Source organism: Haplochromis burtoni, unplaced genomic scaffold (genome assembly GCF_018398535.1).
Source record: "Haplochromis burtoni strain Fernald_Lab_line unplaced genomic scaffold, NCSU_Asbu1 Contig_96, whole genome shotgun sequence".
Taxonomy (NCBI): Eukaryota; Metazoa; Chordata; class Actinopteri; order Cichliformes; family Cichlidae; genus Haplochromis; species Haplochromis burtoni.
In genome coordinates this window covers 750,983-773,083 of record NW_024582457.1, presented here as the reverse complement: position 1 = coordinate 773,083, position 22,101 = coordinate 750,983, and the positions used below count along the sequence as shown (strand labels likewise).

At 41.7% G+C, this 22,101-nt stretch overlaps 1 protein-coding gene across 1 annotated transcript; it reads left to right on the top strand.

Moving 5' to 3' along the window:
• The first annotated feature begins 16,103 nt into the window (after window positions 1–16,103).
• dact2 (dishevelled-binding antagonist of beta-catenin 2) lies at window positions 16,104–21,434 on the top strand. Its single transcript, XM_005927106.2, has 4 exons — window positions 16,104–16,489; window positions 17,745–17,877; window positions 17,975–18,268; window positions 18,365–21,434. The coding sequence occupies exons 1-4, from the start codon at window positions 16,217–16,219 to the stop codon at window positions 20,251–20,253; spliced, it is 2,589 nt and encodes an 862-aa protein (XP_005927168.1). The 5' UTR covers window positions 16,104–16,216; the 3' UTR covers window positions 20,254–21,434.
• The last annotated feature ends 667 nt before the right edge of the window (window positions 21,435–22,101 follow it).

Sequence of the window (22,101 nt, the reverse complement as noted above, 5' to 3'; positions counted from 1 at the left end):
AAGAAGCATTGCTCTTGACAGTAATTTCTTGTGGTACACTTACAACACCCAGCATGAGTCTTTATATAAAGGCTATAAACTGATTAGTTTGTATTTTGACATAATGCTATGTATGCTAACACGTCAATATTAACAAAGCTAGCATGCTAGAATGCTAGCATATTGAAGTTTTTAGTATATTCGGTTTCCCTTATCTTGGCTTGGTAAAAGGTAAAATGTTGGTAAATTTGGAATTAATGGTCATGATTTAAAAAAATATTTGGTGATATACAGTAACTTTGACCAGATCTCCATAAAGAAATTAAAATGTTATGATAGGTCACCATAAGTGGCAGCTCCTGAAGTATTTTACTAAAAAGCACGTTTAATTACACGTTAATTCAGTACTTTGCAGAAGCCTCGAGCCATCACTCATTTCTTTTTATTTTCCTTTCAAGGAGCCAGATTTATTGTATTTTTTTGAAAGTGGTCTTGAGCAATAGTTCTCCAGGCTTTATGAAGGTTTTTCCTCTGCACTATTTTTGGCAGCTTTTTCACTCATTTTCAGTCCATGTATCTGACCATTTTCAGAGAAATGTTTTGGGGATTATTTTGTCATTTTACACTGACCTATGAATCATTCAACACCTGATCCAGATGAAGCAGTGTTGTTTCTACATATAAATGACAACTTTGCAAATAACGAATTGTAAATTATATATTTATGCACTTTGTTTCAAGCAGCCTGTTGCAAAAAAAAACAATCAAAAAACAATCATAAAATAATTTGTTCCAATTTCTTAAGTTGAATCTGTGTAAAATGCCAAAGATCACATATTTTAAAAGGCATAAAGTAAAAGATCATTCCTAAGAGCTATTACCTGAAAACATAGCATCTCTCAGCATAGTGTTCAGCCTTTCCTTAAAAAATTTGAGGAAACTGGACAAATGTAAAGAGTGTAAAGTGTAAAAGAAGTGGCACATTTAAAAAAAATACTACAGGAAATGAGTGGTATACCAAAGTCATGAAATGGGAAAAGAAAACATCCACCCAAGAGCTGATAAAGGATCTGATCAATTTATTGATCACAAAAGGTTCATCAGAAATTTACTCAGTGGAGGGGTGGTTGTCAAGAAGCCAATCTTGAAGAAGGGACAGGGAGAAAAGGCTGAAGTATGCCAAATTACACTGAAAATCAGTGGCAATGGGTCTTATGGTGTCCCCATGCTGCAGGGAGGCCAATCAATGACTGATAGTGTTCCACTGTGTGTTTTTCCATCCAAGGATGCTTTTACTGCATTGGCAGTATTTGGGTATTCCAGATTAACAGTCCATAAATAGCTTTCCCATTTTCCTAGCAAATTATAAAGAAAGGGGTGGCCCATTACTTTTGCACAGTGTTTATTCATATTCAGCTAATATTGAGTGGGGTTTTTTTTGAGAAGTGCAAAGTTGTGACTGATCATTTTCCCTCTATCATATCCTGAATATTGTTGTTATTTTAGTCTCTCTTGAACAAAGATATAAAATTTTAAATGTTTTTATTTTATTTACTTCACCACTAAAACACTGCAAGATCAGAGCTAAATATTAAAATTACAAACAAGCAGAAATTGATAGATTCCAACATGTATATAATTACAAGGATATGAAACCCTCAATAGTAGATATCAATAGTAATGGTTGTTTGGCTAGTATTGAAGAAAAACTGAAAAAAATATTCCGGTTACGTACGAAACATGAACAGCTGGTTACCAAACCAAGTAGCTCGCTGACACAGATGAATGTAATGATTAAACTTTTGAAAAGCAAAGTTTGACTTTCTGTAGTGCAAAACATTCTGTCTGTTTATAATTTTAACTTTTCTTATTTTTCCTGCATTTTTCAGCCTGGAACATCAGCTCACTAATACTGTATATACATCTACCACGTGTACGTACTGCCTTGCATATTTCAGCAAGAATATTCAAAATCAAATATTACAACAGCATGGCTTCATAGTAGAAGAGTCCAGGTGATGCCTGCAGTCCAGACCTTTCACCATTTGACAACATATGGATCATACATCATATGATATTGTCATATTTCCCTCTGTCCCAACTTTTTTTAGACGTGTTTTTAAATGAACCCCTTTCCTCAGTTTTGAAACCTATGCCAAAAACCTACAATGTAACCTGACGTGCATATCTGACCATTCCTTCTGTGCATTTCAGGCTACTTTTACACTACAGATTTTGAATGTTTCAGTGATGGAATAACAACCAGTTGTTCCAGTATGAAGGATAATACTCCACTCAAAATATCAGCAAATTCCTGGAGGAAAATTATTGAAATTGTTGGAATGGACTTGAGGGAATGCACAAAGAAATGGAAAAACTAGAGGGACAAATAGATCTGCACCTGAAAAAATGGACACAGCAAAGTGTAACCAGGAAGGAAAAAAGTCATTTTTAACAAGTAATGCATCAGCACAAGCAAAAACAACATTAGCAACATAGCTAGATTACCTCATAACCTCTACAAAGATTCCCAGCAGAAGTGTAAACTGGGCATTGCACAGCATCACAACTTTTTTTGGACTTGGGGTAGTAAACAAAGGGAAATGTTTTGCAGATATTTCACCTAATCAAGCGAATTCTTACAGTTTCTTAAACCAGGAGCTTTTGTTAAGTACCTTTATGTGGGAAACAAAATGCAGCTGATGCTTCACAGATCGACAGAATCAATATGTGGCTGTTGCGGGATGCTGTCAGCGACAGCACACAGGGGTTTCCATGCGGCACACAGAGGTGACAGAGTTTCTGTGGTTGGCTCACCACACAGACCTGCTCTGTCCCGACCTGCAAAGCGTCGGACTCCCTGCGTCAGACCTGGCCTTGGAGAGAAGGGCTATATTATGGCGCCTTTGCCTCTGCTTCTCCCCTGTAGTTCACAACTTTTTCACCACAAAAAAATGTCAGGGATGGAGTTTTTTTTTTAAATTTCACCCCCAAATTTTCCTCTTCTGCTCACGTGTTTTAGCTCTTGGCTCTAGAAGCTGGGGAACTCAGCACCCAGTCTTGTCCAGAAACACGTCTGCACTATCAGCCACTCCATCAAAATCTATTTGCCAACCAAACACAGTGATACATTAATTCAGAGCTTGAACGCTTATTTAAATAGTCGCTTGGCTGTTCCATTTTAAATACTCTCCCTGATATGTGATCCTAGAAGGATTTAATGATTTGTAGGTCTTTTGGGGAGAAATACATGACCAATAAATACAGCAAATTAATTACTAATAAATAATAACTAGGAAAAAAGAACAGCTCCATCATCTGCTACACCAGAATGTGCCCCCACCCCACCACCCCTGCTTCCATAAACATAATGTGAGCCGAATCTTCTGAGGAGAAAGGACAAGCTAGGATGGAGGATTTAAGCCATCCAACAGATAATACTTTCCCACAGCCTCCAACAACCGATCTCTGACATTTTATAAATGACTCCATGTGCTCCACAGCTTGACCTTTGGCTTCCTCTATATTAGGTGTCAAGTCTTGGTCAAAGGAGGATATCATTCAGCATATAAGGTCTGAGTAACGGCCTGCCAGTACAGTTTAGAGCTCTCATTCTTTAGATATGTAAGGAGTAATGCTGAGGAATTTGCAAACATTTGCTGCGCATTATCTTGTTACAAACACTCCTAATCCTTACTCTTTTCCTGATAGAAGGGAAGCATAATTGCTCTAGCTCGGAGAGCGGTTAGCAGCAATTGTTTTTCTTACTGTGCTGAGCTCTGTTTGTTCGATTCGTTCTACCTTAAATAGCAGATAAATTTGCTGATTTAGTGTTCGTGAGTGGGCTTCCGGAGTGAAAATACAATAAAACTAAAGCCCTGGGAAACAGGACGCTCTAGAATGGCTCTTGTTCTCCCCGTTTGGGCCTCAGTAAAAGTCTGCTCATAATTTTAAAGACATGTGAGTCGCAGAGGTTGTGGGCAAACACCTCAAAAACAAAAAGGTACATTTTTCAGCGGACTTTTGCTCTATGATGGCTCTGGGAACGCAGCCCTGAGCCTTTGTTTGTGCAAAATCAAACTTTAATCTGGTGCTCTTGATAGATCTTGCCTTTTATTTCGAATGTTTATGGAAATACCGAACAACAGTCTTGTGTGGTCCCTTGTCTAATGAAACACACTCACGTATGCCTCTCACGGCCATCGGATCACTAGCTAGCACATAATGTTAACTATGGAGTGTGGTTTCTGAAGGGGCCGGCGTAACACGGGCATGGGGCAGGAGAGGGTTTTCATTCTCCTTGGCAATCATCACTTGTGTGAAAGAGCATCCAAGGCGGGTCCCAGTCCCAACCTTTGATTCAGCAGGCCAGCTGTGTTGGTGCTGTCAGCCTCATTGGGCTCTGGTCCATTGCCTCCCGACCACATGAGCTCCCGTGGAGGGCTCTAGGAGGATTAGCACACCAGAGGAGGGAAAGGGTTTAGGATCAAGTGTTTAGGGGTCAGGCTGAGGTTTTGGATTGATCTCCTCAATTAATGTGCTGTGATGTATTATTTTCATTGAGCCTCCTTGCGCGGATATCCGCCTCAGCTCGTCCACCTATCAGGTGTAATTTTCTCACATTCACACTGAAGAATCTGCTCGTCCGAGGGGCACAGGATCACCTGAGTCTGACGTTTTCCTGTTGACTACAATCAAGGAGGGAAAGAGCAGCAGTTTGCCTCAGTTTGATGAATTGCGGGTTGTGGTTACAAATCACACAGCACATCGATTTGTCTTGACAAACAGCAAGGTTCTCATGTCTCAAAAACAGAGAGCTGAAGCAGGGGCTCACATTTTTCTATTTGTGTATAAGGGAGAGGGGAGTGGGGCAGTCGGGGGCACATTTGATGAATTCGACCATTCTGTGCGGACAGATGTATTGTAACGTTAGCCTAGGGGCATGAGCAGTTCTGTCACACTCCCCACAGGAGGGGATTCTGCAAATAAAGAGGCCCCTTAAAACTGCACACCTGCATGCTGCAGCATTTCAGCACTCAGCCTGTATAGCCTGTGGTTATGTTCCTATCAAGCCAGCAGCAGATCTCAGCACAAACTCATCTCACGCAGATTTGATGCCAAAATCTGATTCCGATCGGACATGAGGGAGGTTTAGACAAGGCAGGTTTGGTTCTCCCGAGTTTGTCTTGTAACTTCATTGTGATGGCTTAAAGCAATGTCTGTTGGTGTTCCTGTGTACAAGAAGCAACATGCTCTGTCCCCCCGAAAGGAGGAGAGGAGATTTACTTGTTGTAGCTAAAAGAAGCTTCTATGTCCCTACCACCATTGTGATAAACATACATAAACAGCGAATGCAGGAGAAAGGACACAACAAATGACACGTAGCTCTCTTTAACAACAGAACTTCCCTTCACTGGATGGCGATAACAGAAGCTGGGTGGAAAACAAAACTTCCTCTCTTCAGGAGCATTTGTGCAATAGAGAGACAGTGGATAAAAGCCTGTATTGTATACTTACACTTTTGATCAGTTTTTGAAATGTGATAGCGGCACACTGATTGTATTTGGCTTTTATTTATCACAATCATTTCACTGAGACTTTTGACTCAGAACCACAAATGTGTGTCACATTGTGTGTGTGTGTGTGTGTTAAAGTAAATTTTATACAGATTAAAATGGGCTAGCTGCCCTTCATAGTTTACAATAATTAATTCTGAACCAAATTCACAATTCGAAAATGTAAGCAGCTCACATTCATTTCTAGTATATATTTTAAATTAGGTGGTCTGCGTTATTTTCCTTCACAATGCCCGTCTTCTGCCATCTGCACAACCCCCAATCATTACAGCTTCATGCACTGAATGAATCACTGTGTACTTCATGGAATCACAGAATGATTACATTCAAAAGCCAAGGAGAAACGGCGAGAAACTACCCTAACCAATGTAGACAACTCAAACAGCAGGACAACTTGGAACAACTTGCAGACAGTTTACAGTGGAACGTTTTTGTGACTGTTGGCTTATTGTGTTACCCATAGCCAAGAATTTCTTGTTGATATCAGTTCCTCGCTGCCATTTTTCTAGTCTTTCCTAGACCTGAACAGAACATGTTTAATTTTTCAAATTTATTGCTAGTGGCTGATATTCGGACTAATATCAGAGAATTTTGGGGGATCAGAATCTTTTCTCATAAAACTCTTTAAGTGATGGCGTGATGAATCCTGCTTCCAGGCCCAAACTACTCTGCTTGTTCTGTTTAATCTCAACAAGCCCCCTAAAAACAGTCAGTGATCACTGTCGGCTTGGTTTTTATTCATTAATCATTTTAAAGCTCAGTTTTTATTATTGTGGATGGATTATCTCAGTTGTTCTCTTGACTGAAGTTTGGTCCGTTTACAGCATCCTGCCATGCAATTGTATTTGCCCCTAACCATCGGGAACCCTCATGTTAACTTTGATCAAGTGGAAAAAAGTCCTCCATCCGTTAGCGTTCATCCTCCAGCTTCACTGTTTATATTATGCTAACATAGCTGTGTCGCTAGTCATCACGCAGCACATCATTATATACCAGCTAGCCAAACTTCAGTAACCATACAAAAGTCATTGCCATCACTGACTTCATTTAAGTTGGAAGTGAGAGCAAAGCTGTACGTCTTAATTTGTTTCAGAAATCTCTCAGTCAGAACATGGTATATTATATTTAGATGGAAGCTAGCGAGCTAACTCCCTGCTAACTTCTAACTCTGTTAAATGTAATAAATTCTGTTTTCATGGATGACTGGATGTTAAACTTAACTGTTACACCTGGTAGAGCAGCCAAGTTGATCATTTTATTACAGATGAAAGAATTTAGACAGTTTTAAACTCTCAGTAATGCTACAGTGATCATTTAACTTTGGGACCTGCAGCGGAGTTTGGGCCCAGACATGGCTAATGGCGTCAGACTTAAACACCAGATAAAATTAGGTGTTTGTGGCGTACTAAACATGTCTTGCTGACAACAAACTCGCAGAGTGCCCTCTAGTGGACAGCATCAGCACTCATAACATGGCTGAATGGTGTTTCTCCCATCTCTTCTTCAATTTTTTTCCATTTCATTTATTGGCAACTATGAATGTGGATACCGATAGATCAGTTAATGGCTAAAATCAAATGGTCTTCTGCAGTAGACTTGTAGCTACAAACAAGAGTCACATACAGGGTGCTCACTGCATTAATATCTGTTCGAATTTTAATTGCAAACCGTTCCATTGTTGTCAGCTCATTTCAATCTGGGCAGGAGTTGGACCAGAGAAGTGAGCTGTTGTTTCAACCACTACTGTTCAATTATCTTTGTTGGCAAAAAAGAAGAAATGTCAGTGACCTTCAGTCTCCACCTCGTTGCAAATCCTAAGGCTATTGCTCAACTCTGTCCAGAAGTAGCACCCCTACTACACTGTATATAAAAACATGCCGCTGTGTCATCGCCTATTGGTTTGTAGACTCCTGTTGTAAAACCTTATTTTAAGTATTTTTATTTAATCTTCTTTGTTCTTTCTTTCTTTTTTTAATTCATATGTAGATGCGAGTGATGAATCTGATTGAGAAAACAAGGAACATTACACACTGAGTAGCAACTTGTTAATCACAAGGTTGTCATGCCCTAAATAATACCCTGCTCTATCTTCTGTTTTACTGTAAATGGGATCATAATTTACAAAATGAACACCATGCTCTATGAAATAAGACTTGAAGGTAATTGAGACCATAAACTCTTTACTGAGACATTGTTTTTCCCCATGGACTCCTGTACCGTCTTTCTTTTTTCACAGCCAGAGGAGTCACCCCCTGCAGGCCTTTGGAAAAATTGGAAGTTTACGTCACTTCTATGCTCACAGTACAGACCCTGGGACCAAATCTCTCTTTTATATACAGTTTATGGGAATAACAATCTTTTCAGCTGCAGCAATTGGAAAAAAGCAGAAAATTAAAGTGTCTGGTCTCTGCTGTTGTTTGGCTAGAAACAAAGCAAAGAGATGACAGCAAGGAAATATGTGGACTGTGTCATTGTGTGGTCTGTGTAAAACTATTTAATCTAATTTAAATCTAATTAGCAATAATAAAATTCTCCTTTTTATTAGCACGTGTGGAATTCAGTTTGTTCCCTATGCTGCAGTCTGTGGCGTAGCATGGGTCTCCAGGGCACTGCAGACAGGGTTAGCTAAGTACGATGTCCAAGCCTTCCACTGCTCAGATGAATGTCTCCATGCCTATGAAAAGATACAGGCCATTTGAGACTCTCCATGATAAGTGTCCCTTGTATGGACTTTGACACTTTTACATTCATGCGTGAAATGTAACCATTCCCCTGGTAAATGATGTCTTTCAGACTAACGTCTTAATTCTGTTTTTCTCCTTCTGAAGCCCAAACAGACATGCATACTGTACACATAGGTACACATAAGTTATCTCAAATCTCTATAAAATATATGAGGGTGAGAGTGAAGCAGGTGTAAACATATAAATATGATTTTTTTTAACTCCACATTTGTGCCGATTGTGCACAGCACACTGTGCCCCTTGACCAATCCCACTGAGGATACATAAGTGTGTGTGTGTGTGTGGGGGGGGGGACTTTCCAAACAGCTTTCCCAGCTTGTCACACAAGAGGTATAGACCATCCAGTGGAACTTGGCTGAAAGCAGCACACTGCATTCAAAAGGTAAGGCAATACTAAATCAGTTAATTTAGACTGATGTCTTTATGATTTGCAGGAGTACAGCGTGGAAGCCAGTCTCCTTCACTTGCTGAATAAACAAAAATTTGCTCAACCCAAATAAAATTTGATGAGGAGATAATTTTGCGAGCCTGCAGTATAAAGGTCTCTCTCTTGTGCGGGGTTTCTGCACTCAGAGGGCAAATCAAATGAAAGTCTAAAGAGTTAGTTCAGCACACAAGACAAGATGATAGAGAGCGATACCATCAGTCCGGTCCAACACTGGAGATACGCCCATGCGCCCCCAAAATTTATTTTGTACCTTTCAAAATTAAATTATCCTCCGGGTCTTCTTAAACTATGACATCTTTACAAACCTCATATAAGCTTTTCAGGATTTAAATGCTCTACCTGAGGGAACCCGTGTTATGCCTGCTTTAGTGAATATCTCTCTTTATTATTTAAATAAATGTCCCGATTGAGTAATGAAACTAACCCAAAGGAGAATTCTAACAATATTAGACAGGCCATTCAATATGCTTTATCGTGGACAACTCGTGGCTAAAAACCCACACACACACACACACACACACACAAACCTCTAATCTGGGATTTCATCAAGAGACAAAATCTTGGATCTGCTCCGCTGGCAATGAATTGGAAACTTACATGGTGGATTGCGTAGTGACTGTCTGATCTTTGCTCTTAAGTCAGTAACTGTAGACACAAGCAGAACATATCTCAAATACCTTGTAAAAAACAAAAATTCCTGGGAACTGTTCTGAGTGTGGTCAGTAACATAAATTGGATCAACAAATGTCAGTTCTGCTTTCTGTTTTGGAACTTTGTGAGCAATGAATTCCCAGGCAGCCCGCTGGAATTCCTGACATGTCTCATGGGCGAGATCGAGTTGGATCTCTTTAGATTAAAAATCACTTGAGGCATTAAAAGTAAGCCAACAGTTTCATAACATACAAAACCGCAGCAGAGAGCGATTCTACCGCCAGCCTTTCTTTTAAGAGCACATATATGTGCAAGAAGCTGCAGATGAAGGACAGATGCATTAACTTTCCCAGTAAAACTCACTTTGGACATAAAATCTAATGCCATAATCTCTCTAAGTAACTCTAGTGAAGGAAGGAGACTGGTGAGCAGCCGCGTGTTAACATCAAAAAAGCAGTTTTCGCCATGTGAGGTTCTACAAGACTCATTCATTCAGTGCAGCGAGTGATACTCGTGTTGTGGTGGCCAGAGGTGGCAAAGCAAGGGAGGCTCTGTTGTCAGATACAAGGGGTCACTTTGATCTCTGAAAGTCCCCATCTTTGGCTTTGTTACCTGGATTTTCAATTAGTGAGCCTTCATGGGAATCCCCTGACAAGATCAACAGTACACAGAAAGATGTGACAATACAACAAGGCCAGGAAATAACTTAAAATCAGCAACTCCCTTCAGAGGAATTCTGCTTCTTTTTTAAGCCTGTGTCTTGTCTATGATATCAGATTTTCTTCTTTTGAAGTTAAAAGGTCAAAATGCCTACATGTAAAAAGCTTTTTTTTCCATGTACACAGAGCTCACAATGGATCCACTCGTGTCCTCCTCCTCTCAACCTCCCACATATGACAGCACCTAATGTTTACCCCTTCCATCACGCGCATCCTGTTTGTGGCATCATCGTCTGCTGCTTTGTTTCTGAAATCTACCTGAGCATGTAGAAAACACTCGTCCTGTCTTGGCTATTTTCAAAAAGTGTCACGGATACCATAAAAGGGATCCGCACCCATGTGCTTTTGTCTGTTTTATCATACCTTAAGTGTGTGGAAAAAGTGGGAGGATGGAAAATATGCTGATAAATGCAGCACGCAAAAAAAAAGGCACACAAAGATAGATATTTTTGGACTTGGCCTGGCAAAGTAGTTAAATGTGCTTTTGGAAGTCCAAGTGGAAGAGGATAAGAAACTAGGTATGTACTTGCCTGCTAAAGGGGGGACATTTGTGGAGCAGTACCCCAAGTGATGTCACATTGAAGGAAGTGCTTTGAAGGCGATGAGGGCACAGCTACATCCAGGCATCACAAAGCAGTGTTTTATTCCAGCACCATCACAAGGACATGACGCTATCCCTGTAAGGAGTGGGCTTCACAATGCACTGTATATGTTTGCTATAATGTGAGCATCTTGATGGGGGTCCTGCCAAAGTGGGCTATCAAAGTGATGCGGATGTGTTTGTGCAATCAGAGGTTGGTAAACAAATGATTTTAGCTTTGTATCTTAAAAATAATCTTCATGTTTCACGATCCGCTACATAGTGAAGGAGTGACATGGCTTTATTTTTCCATCCAGGATCAGAATTCCAGGTGAGAGCGATAATGCCACGTCCATAAAAGTCTATGCACCAACAATATAGCAAAGTGTAAAAAGGATTCTCACATCAATTGAGAAGTTGTGTAACACCACCCTCTAGTGTCTGGTGTCTTCATTTTTTTTAAGCCATGTTGTTGTTAGTCAAGCTTTCTTAATCCCATGTAGCATGCATGTGGGTTAGAGTTGATTAATGTGTCATTAATGAATTAAAAATTGAAATGAACAGATAAATAGTTTATTAAATGTTAAAATGGAATAAATTGATATTTGATTAACTGTGTATATATTTAACTAATTAATTAATTTACTCGTTTTTTTCTCAAATGTTCTGCGAGTCATACTGTTAGGAGTCTACTAACATTTCCATGATAGAACACTATATAAGGCAAAGAACTAATTAGCCTCATTAGCCTCATTTTGTTTTCATTCTGAGGCTTGTTTTATTAGCACTTACAAGCATTTATTTTAAATTCGGGCAGCCTGATTTTCCACCTGTGATTCAGTGTGAACAGCAGCAATGTCCAGTCACAGTAAAAACACATTACACCTGCTTTTAACGCTGCCCAAACTGATGGACTACAAGAATTGCTTGTTTTAAATCATTCCTGATATTTCATTGAAGGGCCACAAATGCCAAAATGAATTAAATAAATTTGTCATTAAATGATTATTTAAATATATCATTAATGAATTACAATTGGACACTAATTAACTAATGTTGGAAATAATTGCTTATATATTCCATGTTGGTAGCTGGGGATTTACCCGCAAGGGTCTCTGCCCCCTTCCACCGTAAAGCATACAATGTGTGCGGGTAGTGGGCAACAGGAGGGTGAGCACATGTCCCTTTTTTTGGGCTATGCCCGACCGGGCACCATGGACTGAGGCCCAGCCACCAGATGCTCACCCTTGGGCACCCTCCCCGGGCCTGGCTCCAGGACAGGGCCCTGCAATCCCAGGCAGTGTGAACTGTGGCCAATTTACCACGGGAGACCCTACCAGAGGACAAAAAGCCCCCAACAACAAAGCCCCTGGGATCCCTGGAACACACAAACCCCTCCACCACGATAAGGTAGCAATTGATGGTGTAAAAGCAAAGCTCTCAATTTACCAGTCGAGCTACATCCCTACCCTCATATGGTCACGAGCTTTGGGTACTGACCGAAAGAAAAAAGATCGCCCACAAGCGGTGGAAATGAGTTTTCTCCGAAGGGTGAGGAGTTCGGCCATCCGGGAGGGGCTCAGAGTAGAGCTGCTGTTCCTCCACATCGAAAGGAGCTAGTTGAGGTCATTTGGGCATCTGACAAGGATGCCTCCTGGGTGAGGTGTTCCAGGTATGTCCCACCAGGAGGAGGCCCGGAGGCAGACCCAGGACACGTGGAGAGATTATATCTCTCGGCTGGCCTGGGAACACTTTGGTTTCCCCGCGATCAGGCCCCAGATAAGCGAAAGAAAATGGATGGATGTTTATGTATTTCATTTATTCCTATTTAATTTAATTATTGGCCCTCTATCTTTTCTTATTGTGGCATTGAGTTAATGCACACCTGAATGCTCCAGATCAGCAAACTGCCAAAACTTTGCTCACGCTTGATGATGATCAGTCAATCAAGCACTGCTCATTTGACTAGCAGCAAATAGATGCTACTTATTCTGTTATCCCTATAAAAGCAGTGATGATGTACTTTTTTCCACACAATGTATCTTCATTTCGGTGTAGTTTTTGTTAAATAAATAAATGTATATTATTTATCTAATTGTAAATGAACAGCCGCATGCCGCCCCCCGTAGCATGAAGCGGTGGCTCAGTCATTTTCTGTCATTTATTTCTTATCCGATTTCTGGCAAAAATCAAGTAGGTTGTTTTTCTTAGTTATTGAAACAGCAGCTGAGTTGGAAAGAACTCCGAAGTTTGTCCTAAGAGTCATACTGAGTCTACTAACATTTGTTGGATTTAGATTTTCATTCCATAAAAGAGCAAGACTGGAATCTTTATACAGTATAACATATAATTAATGGCTATATGAAAGAACAAAGGCCAAAGGCTTTTAAGCATGAAGAACCTTTTTAAAGCTTGTGCCACAGCATCTCAATCGGATTTAGGTCAAGACTTTGACTCCAAAGTCTTCATTTTGTTTTTCTTAATCTATTCGTTGGTGGACTTGCTGGTGTGTTCTGGATCATTGTCCTACTGCAGAACTCAAGTGTGCTTCAGCTTGAGGTCATGAACAGATGGCCAGACATTCTCCTTCAGGATACTTTACAGATTCATGGTTCCCTTTAACAGCAGCAAGTCTTCCAGGTTCTGAGGCAGCACAACAGCCCCAGACTATCACACTACCACCACGATATTTTACTGTTCGTATCATGTTTCTTTTCTGGAATGCTGTTACTTTTACTTCTATACTTTCCAAAAAGTACAACTTTTGTCTCGTCAGTCCACAGAGTATTTTCCTAAAGATCTTGGGGATCATCAAGATGTTTTCTGGCAAAACTAAGTAGAGCCTTTATGTTCCTTTTCGCTCAGCAGTGGTCTTCGTCTTGGCACTCTGACATTCAGGCCATTTTTGCCCAGTCTCTTTCTTATGGCTCTTTCTTTCTTCTTAACTGAGGCAAGTGAGGCCTGCAGTTCTTTGGATTTTGTTCTGGGGTCTTTTGTGACCCCTTGGATGAGACATCACTGCAGTCTTAGGGGGTAATTTTGGTCAGCCGGCCACTCCCGGGAAAGTTCACCACCGTTCCATGTTTTTGCTGTTTGTGGATAATGGCTCTCACCGTGTTTTGCTGCAGAAATGGATTTATAACCTTTTCCAGACTGAGTGATCTCAATTACTTTGTTTCTCATTTGTTTCTGAATTTCCTCTGATTGCAGCATGATGTTTGCCTTTTAAGGCAGGTCCAATTCAAGTTTCTTGATCGAGAACAGGTGTAGCAGTAACCAGGCCTGCGTGTGGCTGGAGAAATTGAAATCAGCTTTCCAAAGATGCGATACGCCACAATTAATTTATGTTGTTTAATGATCTGAAATATTTAAATGTGACAAACACACAAAAAATTGAGAGAATTCAACGTTGTAAATACGTCCTTACAGCATCCTTAGAGCGTCAATAGCACTTAAAAGGGTAAGAAAGTGCCATGGAGGAAAAGACATCAGTAATGACCAGAAGTAATAGTTGCTACCAACCTGACTGGGAAGTGATTATAAGGCCATTTTCAAAAAATGCCAATTCCATGATTCTGCTGTGAGGAAGATTATTCACAAGTGGAAAACATTCAGTCATCGATTTGACCATGAACTCTGCTGTATACCAAAGTATATTAGAGTCAAATGTGAGGCCATCTGCCTGACAGCTAAAGCATGGTTAACACTGGGCCATGCACCACAACACTGATCCCAAGCACAGCAGCAAATCGACAACAACAACCTCAATCTGAGTCAAATTCTGGGGCGGGACCTTAAGAGAGCTGTGTATATACAAATGTCCTCAAACCTCACTGACCTCAGCATTTTGTAAAGAAGAGTGGGTCAAAATTCCTCCACAACAAGGTGAGACACTGATAAAGCCACACAGAAAACAAGTACTTCAATTTTTTGTCAAAGTGTGTTCTACAAGGTCATGAATCATGGTGCGTATGCAGTTTTTCCACACACTCTTTCTGTATTTTGACTCTTTTTGTTAAATAAAAAATGACAGTGTAACTTGGCATGTGTTGTTGTTCATGTGAGGTTGTAATTGCTTAATTTAAAACCTGGTTAGAAAGAGATAATTGTTATTATGTCCTGATACATGAAAGCTTGAGTTTTCTTCCTTTTTACTGTGACTGTAAATGTAAATTCATCCGATAAGGCACAACATTTTCATTTTTTACTCAAAGTAGATACTGTGGAGTTTATCTTCATAGAAAGGTTTTATTTGAAGTTGTGCTTTCCAATGTTTCGGGTGTGTAGATTTGTTCCAATCGTTGACTTTATTAACTTTGGCTTTTTTTCACCCATTAAATATATGTATAAACTACATATGTAGCATTCCACGTGATTCATATCATATCAAATAAACTTTATTTGTACAACATGAACTGACAACAAGAGTTGCCCCAAGTTGCTTTATATTGTTAGACCCTACAATATCAGTACTGTCTCATCAAAAATCATTGTCTTTCTTTTCAGTTCTGTATACATTTTCTCATAGTTTATCCACAGTCATCACCACCTTCCCACTATGTGCTGCTAAGCTGGCTCTTAACACTTAGTGACACGAGGTAGGTGAGGCATTGCTTGTCATTCTTAAATGCTGTGTCGTTATAATCCCTTAATAAAATGCAGTTTAATTTCTAAAAGCCTAAATTGAGTTTATTAGTCATTTTCTTAGCGTAAAGCAGCTGTTTTTAGCTCATTATAGAGATGATGAGTTTAAAAAAAATAGCCAGTGTCATAAACTGTATCTTTCTGTTCAACCACACGATGGAGCTGTTTATCTGTCATTGGTCTATATCAACTGGCCAGTCTCTTTTATTGCATTTGTTTAATCTTTAATCCATTTCCAAAATAATAACAATAAAAACAAAAATGAACAACTATGATTTGTGTGAGTTTTAACCGGATGAAGATTATATTGAAGAAGACTTTTTTCAAAAGCGCCATCGAGATCACACCAATTTAAAGATGAACTTTCTGCCTCAAATTTGTTGAATTTCATGCCTCTGATGGGATTAAATGCGTTGTCTCGTGACTACAGAAATACTTGTCGTTTTTATTCACATGTCTACTTTCCCTGAAAACATTGGCAGATGTCCACAAAGATGATTCCGGATCTTTGTTTTGCTCCGCTACTGGAGAGATTAATAGCAACAAAAGAATGATGGAAATCGCATAATAAAGTGTCTGCGGTATCTTGTGGTAATACGCAGATGAACTTTGCGCATGCCTGGGCAGCTTCAGTCAACGAGGACTTGAATGGGGAGGATTGGAACCAGATGTTTATTGGGACCGACGTGCCAGCCAATAAGAAGGAGGACCGTTTGGTCTGTGGGAGGAGCTTAGTCTCTATTCTCTACTCAAAATTTATTCTAACAGGTAGTTTAGAATCCAAACAGCACAACAAGAGCCGGGGGAGAAGGGAAGCGGTTATCCTTAACGGCATTGTGTTTCTGGATGTTCCCGGGCGGCGCTGATCATTCAGCATGCTGAGCAGGAAGGGCTCTTGTATGGGGATGTTGAGCGCAGCAGCCGTAGTGGACCGCAGCAGGGTCGGAGAGAGGCTGCAGGCTGCTCTGGCAGGGCTGCACGAGCTGCAGCTTCTCCGGGACAGACAGAGCGATATGGTGAACTGGGCGCTGAGAGTCGACCAAGAAGAACCGGTCACTTCGGTCAATGCAGACTCAGAAGGTGCGCGGCTCATGGGGGCCGAGGAGCAGCGACTGGAGGCGACCCTGACAGCCCTGAAGCAACAGCTGGTAAGATATCATTTCATTAAAAATCTATAAAGAATAAAAACAACAGAATCTCTTGTGATACTATGCTTATGCACAGCTTGATGCTGTCATGATATTTTATTGCAGTTTTCATTAAATATTAGAGAGCTTCACTGTGCTCACATTTATTTATTTATTATTTATTTTTAATAAACAGTTTATTTGTATAGAAGGGGTTTCCGTCAGCTGATGCTCATGTGCAGTCCGCCTTCAATTATTACCAGACACACTTTTATGTCCTCAGCTGGGGGTAGGAAGTAGGATGGGTGTCATAAATCAAGGTTCACTGCAGGACCCGAGGACTTTTTAGCTGTGTGCGCGCGCGCACTTGGTGCACGAGGACCGCAGGGGGTCAAACCTCAATCATTAACCACTAATGCTGGGAAATTAAAAAAAAGAAAAAGAAACTTTTGCTGTGGATAAGAATCAAGGGAGTCTTGTTCATCAGAGGAGTTGTGGAGACAGAGAGCTCTGTGGAGTTTTCCATGACAAGCTTTTTCCATGCAGGCTGCTGTTATAAGCATTTTAAAGGAAGTGCAAGGGATTAGGGTGCTATACTTGACGTGCAGCACTGGTCAAATGCATCAGACAGCATAAGGTTTAAATTGCGTTTTGCAATCATGCTGATAACCACTGGGAGTTTTCCAAGAATGGTCTCAGTTTAAATAGAAACCAGATGATCTAACGTGATCTTCCAAGAGAATGTAGCATTCATAAAATAGTGTGTTTGCAGGCACTGACTCCAGAGATTTCACTTTAAGAACCACTGTAACAGTAAATACCCCACTCAAGCTGCAAAGTAAGCAGTGCTTCGCCCCAACCCCCAAGCTTTCCTCCTGTAGTAGTTTACACAATGGCCAGCCCCTCGCTGTGGGGGAGAAATGAGTTATCCACCACTGCTTCTTCCATGCTCCCCCATGTCCTGCTGGGGTTAATCATCAGCCACAGCTGAGTCGCTTTTGTTTTTCTGATGGTTCTACATTAGAGCTTCTTTTATCTAAACAACAGACCTAATCTTAATGGAATTACAGCATTACTGACATAGACTTTGACTTTTAAGACCAATTTTCCTGTTCAGAGACTGGCACAAAGAAACTCTGAGTGAAATCCTTGTTTGCATGGGAAGCTTTATTGTGTAGCTCAGAAATCTTCTACCTTTCTAAGGAAATCTTTTTAGAGACGGTCTTTGTTCTAGGGTGTACCACTCACACTTTTGTATGTGTTGCCTGTTTTTCAGTCTCGTCTTCGAAAGCAGGATGTGGGCCTGAAGACTCACTTGCAGCAGCTGGACCAGCAGATCAGTGAGCTGAAGCTGGATGTGAGCAAGGCCTCCACGGAGCAGCTGGAGAGTGACAGCAGGCCAAGTTCAGGTGTGGTGGCACACTATATTAAAGCATACACCCAACCTACTACACATACTCTTAAATACTGAGAAGATCCTCATTGAATTGTTCGTTTTCTTTCAAGGTTTCTATGAGCTCAGTGATGGCGGCTCTTGCTCCCTGTCAAACTCGTGCAATTCAGTGTACAGCGAGAGCCTGTCATCTTCACAAACAAGCCTTCTCCTCGCTCCCATGAGCCCTTCTAATTGTCACGTTAGCCCTCCACCACCACAAGTTGATGTATGCCGCCGACGTTCTGCTGATGAGAGCACTACCCAGCCTAACCCTCCGCGGGGTTCAGGCCTTCATCTGGGCAGCAGCAGGATCCGAGCAAGCGCTACAGGCTCCGAACAGGCGCGGCCAAGACCTGTGTCAACTGGTAACGACATCTCTTAATTTTTTATTAAGACAGTCTTTCTTCTTGTAAAAGGAGCCTGAGCTGTGGAAAGTTAATGTCTGTTTTTGTTTCCATCAGGTGATCTTGACAGAATGCTGGCTCAAGTTCCAGGCTACTACAAGTCTGCGGATGCAAAGAAACCCCCAATGTGTCCAAATCTTAAGACCTCCACAGGGGACCCGAAGTTTCAGCGCAATCTGGAGTCCCGCATTGGGACTGAAAAGTACCACTATCCCAGCCCCCTGCACGCGGTGGCTCTCCAGAGTCCCATCTTTTCCAATGGGGGTGAAGCAAGCATGTATGGACTACTAGAGGGTCAAGGACCCCCAGGAAACAATTACAACACCCTAGAAAAGCCCTATGAGACAAAGACACTGACACATTACATTGACAACCTTCTCCAGCGCAGTCTGAGCAAAATCCAGAGTGATGCAGGAAGTCGAACTCTGGAGAAACACAGTGACTATTGCAGGAAACCCATTGAAGATAAAAGTGTTTTTTCTGAAGTGGCTCAGAAAGAGGTGCTTTTGCTGCAGCCTCCTCCAACTAAGATGACAAACATCATTCCATTAGACTTCACCGAGAAGAGACACTGCATGGCATACTCCAGCCAAGAGCTGGTCAATATTGCAGACCATAAACAGTCAGTGAGAGGCCCACAGGTGCCACAGCAGTACTCCTATCCTGCTGCCATAAAGGAGTACAGCTCTGATGAGGTCACCTATTCATCGCTGAAGAGAAATGATAAACCACAAGAAAGGTATGGCAGTGTAGCAAAGAGCCTTTCTGACAAACGATGTGGAAAAAATCCAGAGCCAAGGCCGCAAGATAGGAAGGATCACAGGCAAAGACCGGTGATGACCCATAGCTCCAGTGCAGAGGAAAGTCAAGGCTTTGAGGTTCATAGCAGTCACACAGCTTCACCTGAGTTTGTCCATGCCAAATTTGTGCCTGCGGGATCTCAGAAGGTCAAAGTTAGGCAGGCAGATCGTAAAAGCAAGGCTTTGAAACTGAAAAGGAAAACCAACGAGAAGCCTCGAGCTGCGAGGCACCAAAACTTTGACTCCTTCTGTGAGAGGACCAGAGAGATGAGCACTGGAAGAAAGGGAGACCACAGAAGATCGGGAAAGGGGAACGCGACCCAGAAAAATCCCACCTGTCAAACAGAGGGATACAGACAGGGTTCAGGCTCAGACTCCAGCCTCTACAGTCCTGGACTCATGTCTGCCCACAAGACCCACCCAAAGTCGCATCCCAGCCATGTGGTTACAAAGTCCAGCAAAAGCCCCAGACTGCAGTCTCTGGAGTATGAGCAGCCTATAGAGCAGAGGAAGAAGAGGCAGATGACTGCCAAATGGCCTTCTGATGCGGACATGTTCCTGGCCTCGTGTGGTCAGCGTCTGAGGTCAAAAGAGCCCCACGCTCTGGCACCAGGGAGCATGCAGATGGTCCGGAGTATGAGTGCCAAGCCAGGCCAGTGGATACGACCTGCACTCCCCTTCCAGTCCTCCGTGTCTTCTAGCTCTTTTCTCCACAGTCTTAATGCCAAATACCCTCCAGCACCCTTTCACGTTACCAGTCACTACCCCCCAAGGTGTGAGTCTGAGTATTCAGCTGAATGCGCCTCACTGTTTCACTCCACCATCGCTGAAAGCAGCGAGGGAGAGATGAGCGATAACACCACCAACCGCTTCGGAGATAGCGAGTCCAGCCAGAGCTTCCAATCCTTCTCAGACTCCGACAGCAGCCTGTCTCTGTACGAGGGAGAGCAGGCAGAAAGCCACGATGAGGAGGGAAGCATGGTGTGGGCTGAGGCTGCGCTGGGACCCACCGCAGCTGGAAGGCCCCTCAAGCAGCTCCCACCCCGCCCCGAGCCCGCAGCCTGCCGCATCAAAGCTTCCAGAGCCCTGAAGAAGAAGATTCGTCGGTTCCAGCCAGCCTCCTTAAAGGTCATGACCCTGGTGTAGAAGAGTTTCCTCCAGGCACAATGAGAATTCCTGGGGAAAACACAGAGAGCTTTAGCCTCCCAGAACTGTTAAGATCTAATGCAGTCTATTGTAAGAAAACCCCTAATTCAAGTTGGATCGCATTTGTGCACTGAGTGTGTAATTACTATGACAAAAAACACAGAAAAAAAAACAACAATGTATGAATGAATCTGAAAGTGTAAAAAAATCACTGTATGTACTGCATGTATAAAAATGCAACCTTTACACTTAATTATTTTAAAATACATATTGCTATAATGGAATTTTCTCATAGCTTGCAGCTGCATTGAACAATTTCATTTCTCTGTCTTATAACTGTCTGTACATGAGAAATAAATCTTGTTTAGTTACCATTTTACTTTCACTTGGCTGATTGCTTATAGTTAATCATCTTATTTGAATAAACTGATATTTAATGTACACTGTGTCCTTTTTTCCTCATATATTCAGACAGCTAGATACTGTAGACATTTTTCAAATGAACCAGTGAGCAAAACAGTGTCGCCAGTGTCTTATCTGGTAACTTCCTTCTTCTTCTGCTCTCTCTTTGTTATCAGTCATGTTGGAAAGGTCTCTGCTTAATCCTCACAAACATCCCACTGTGGCTGCCCAGTTTAGCATAGATAGCTCCTTATCTGCTTTCCTGATTCTGCCCAGCTGTTGGTTTAATAAGTCGCAGCTTCAACAATCAATCCAGCCGGTCGTGTTTAATTACAGGGTTAAACCTATCAGCCCCATTCGTTTAAATGTAAGTAAATACTCGCAATGACGAACTAAAACACACACTCCCACTCCTAGAGTTTCGCAAACAGACACCTAGATGACGGTCGCTGCAGAGGTTCGGGTTTCTGTGGAGAGACGTGCAGTTTTTAAATCAGTCGGTGTGTATAGCAAGGGGCACATGGGATTTAGAAGTAATGACAGATGATAAGAGCCTCCTCATTTCTGAGCTGTCATGAGAAGCTTAGGCAGAGGGCAGCTGCACGAAGTTGCCCAATAATCTCGTTTCTAAAAAGCCTGCCTCGGTATCTTTCCATTAAAATTCTTTCAGAGATGGGGTGAGTGAAAGGGCATGAATGAAGGTAGGCAGCACTTCCAAAAATCAGTCCTCTCTACTTTGGTCATATTTGATAATGTTTTCTCCCATCAGGAGGCCACAGTGACCTCAAAGTTCACAACTAAGAAGCTTACAGGCCTGACAAACATTTTCAGCATTTGATCAAATTTTGCTTTGATGTGGTCCCTGCAAATCCAGTCATTACGAAGGCCGTTATTTTTGGCTCATGAATCATTTATTCAGCATGAGTCTCGCTCTCTTTTAACTAGAAATGTTCACTTTACCTTCAGAGGTTTAAAAAATGCATTTTCTTTTGAATAGAAATGCTCGATAAAGAGCAGAAGCACATTTCTTCTATTCGTTTTAGACACAAAGGGGAAAAGGGGGAGGGGGTGCATGCTGATCTAAGTCAGCACTTTAAGTTCACAAAGTTGCAACAATCAAAACAGCTTATTAGGGTTCGTACATCCAGCTGACCTCTGTCCTCTTTGTAAGAGTGTCAGCAAGTGGTCGGTGGGATTAACGCTGTTGTTTTCAGCCCAGCTCAGAGAGAGCATGACAGGAGCTGGACTTGTCTTTGATGTTGAGTATTGCAGGATCGCGACGGCCTGACCTTGTGTGTTCAGTGACCTTTCCAGATGTAGGGCCAGCTCATCTCTGAGAGAGCATCTCGTCATAACAAAGAGGTCAGGGGTCTTGTTTTATGCTTGCCGTCTCTGGGCTTTCTTTATTGTGTTCCTCCGTGTCCGACATATCAGCCAGTTACTTTC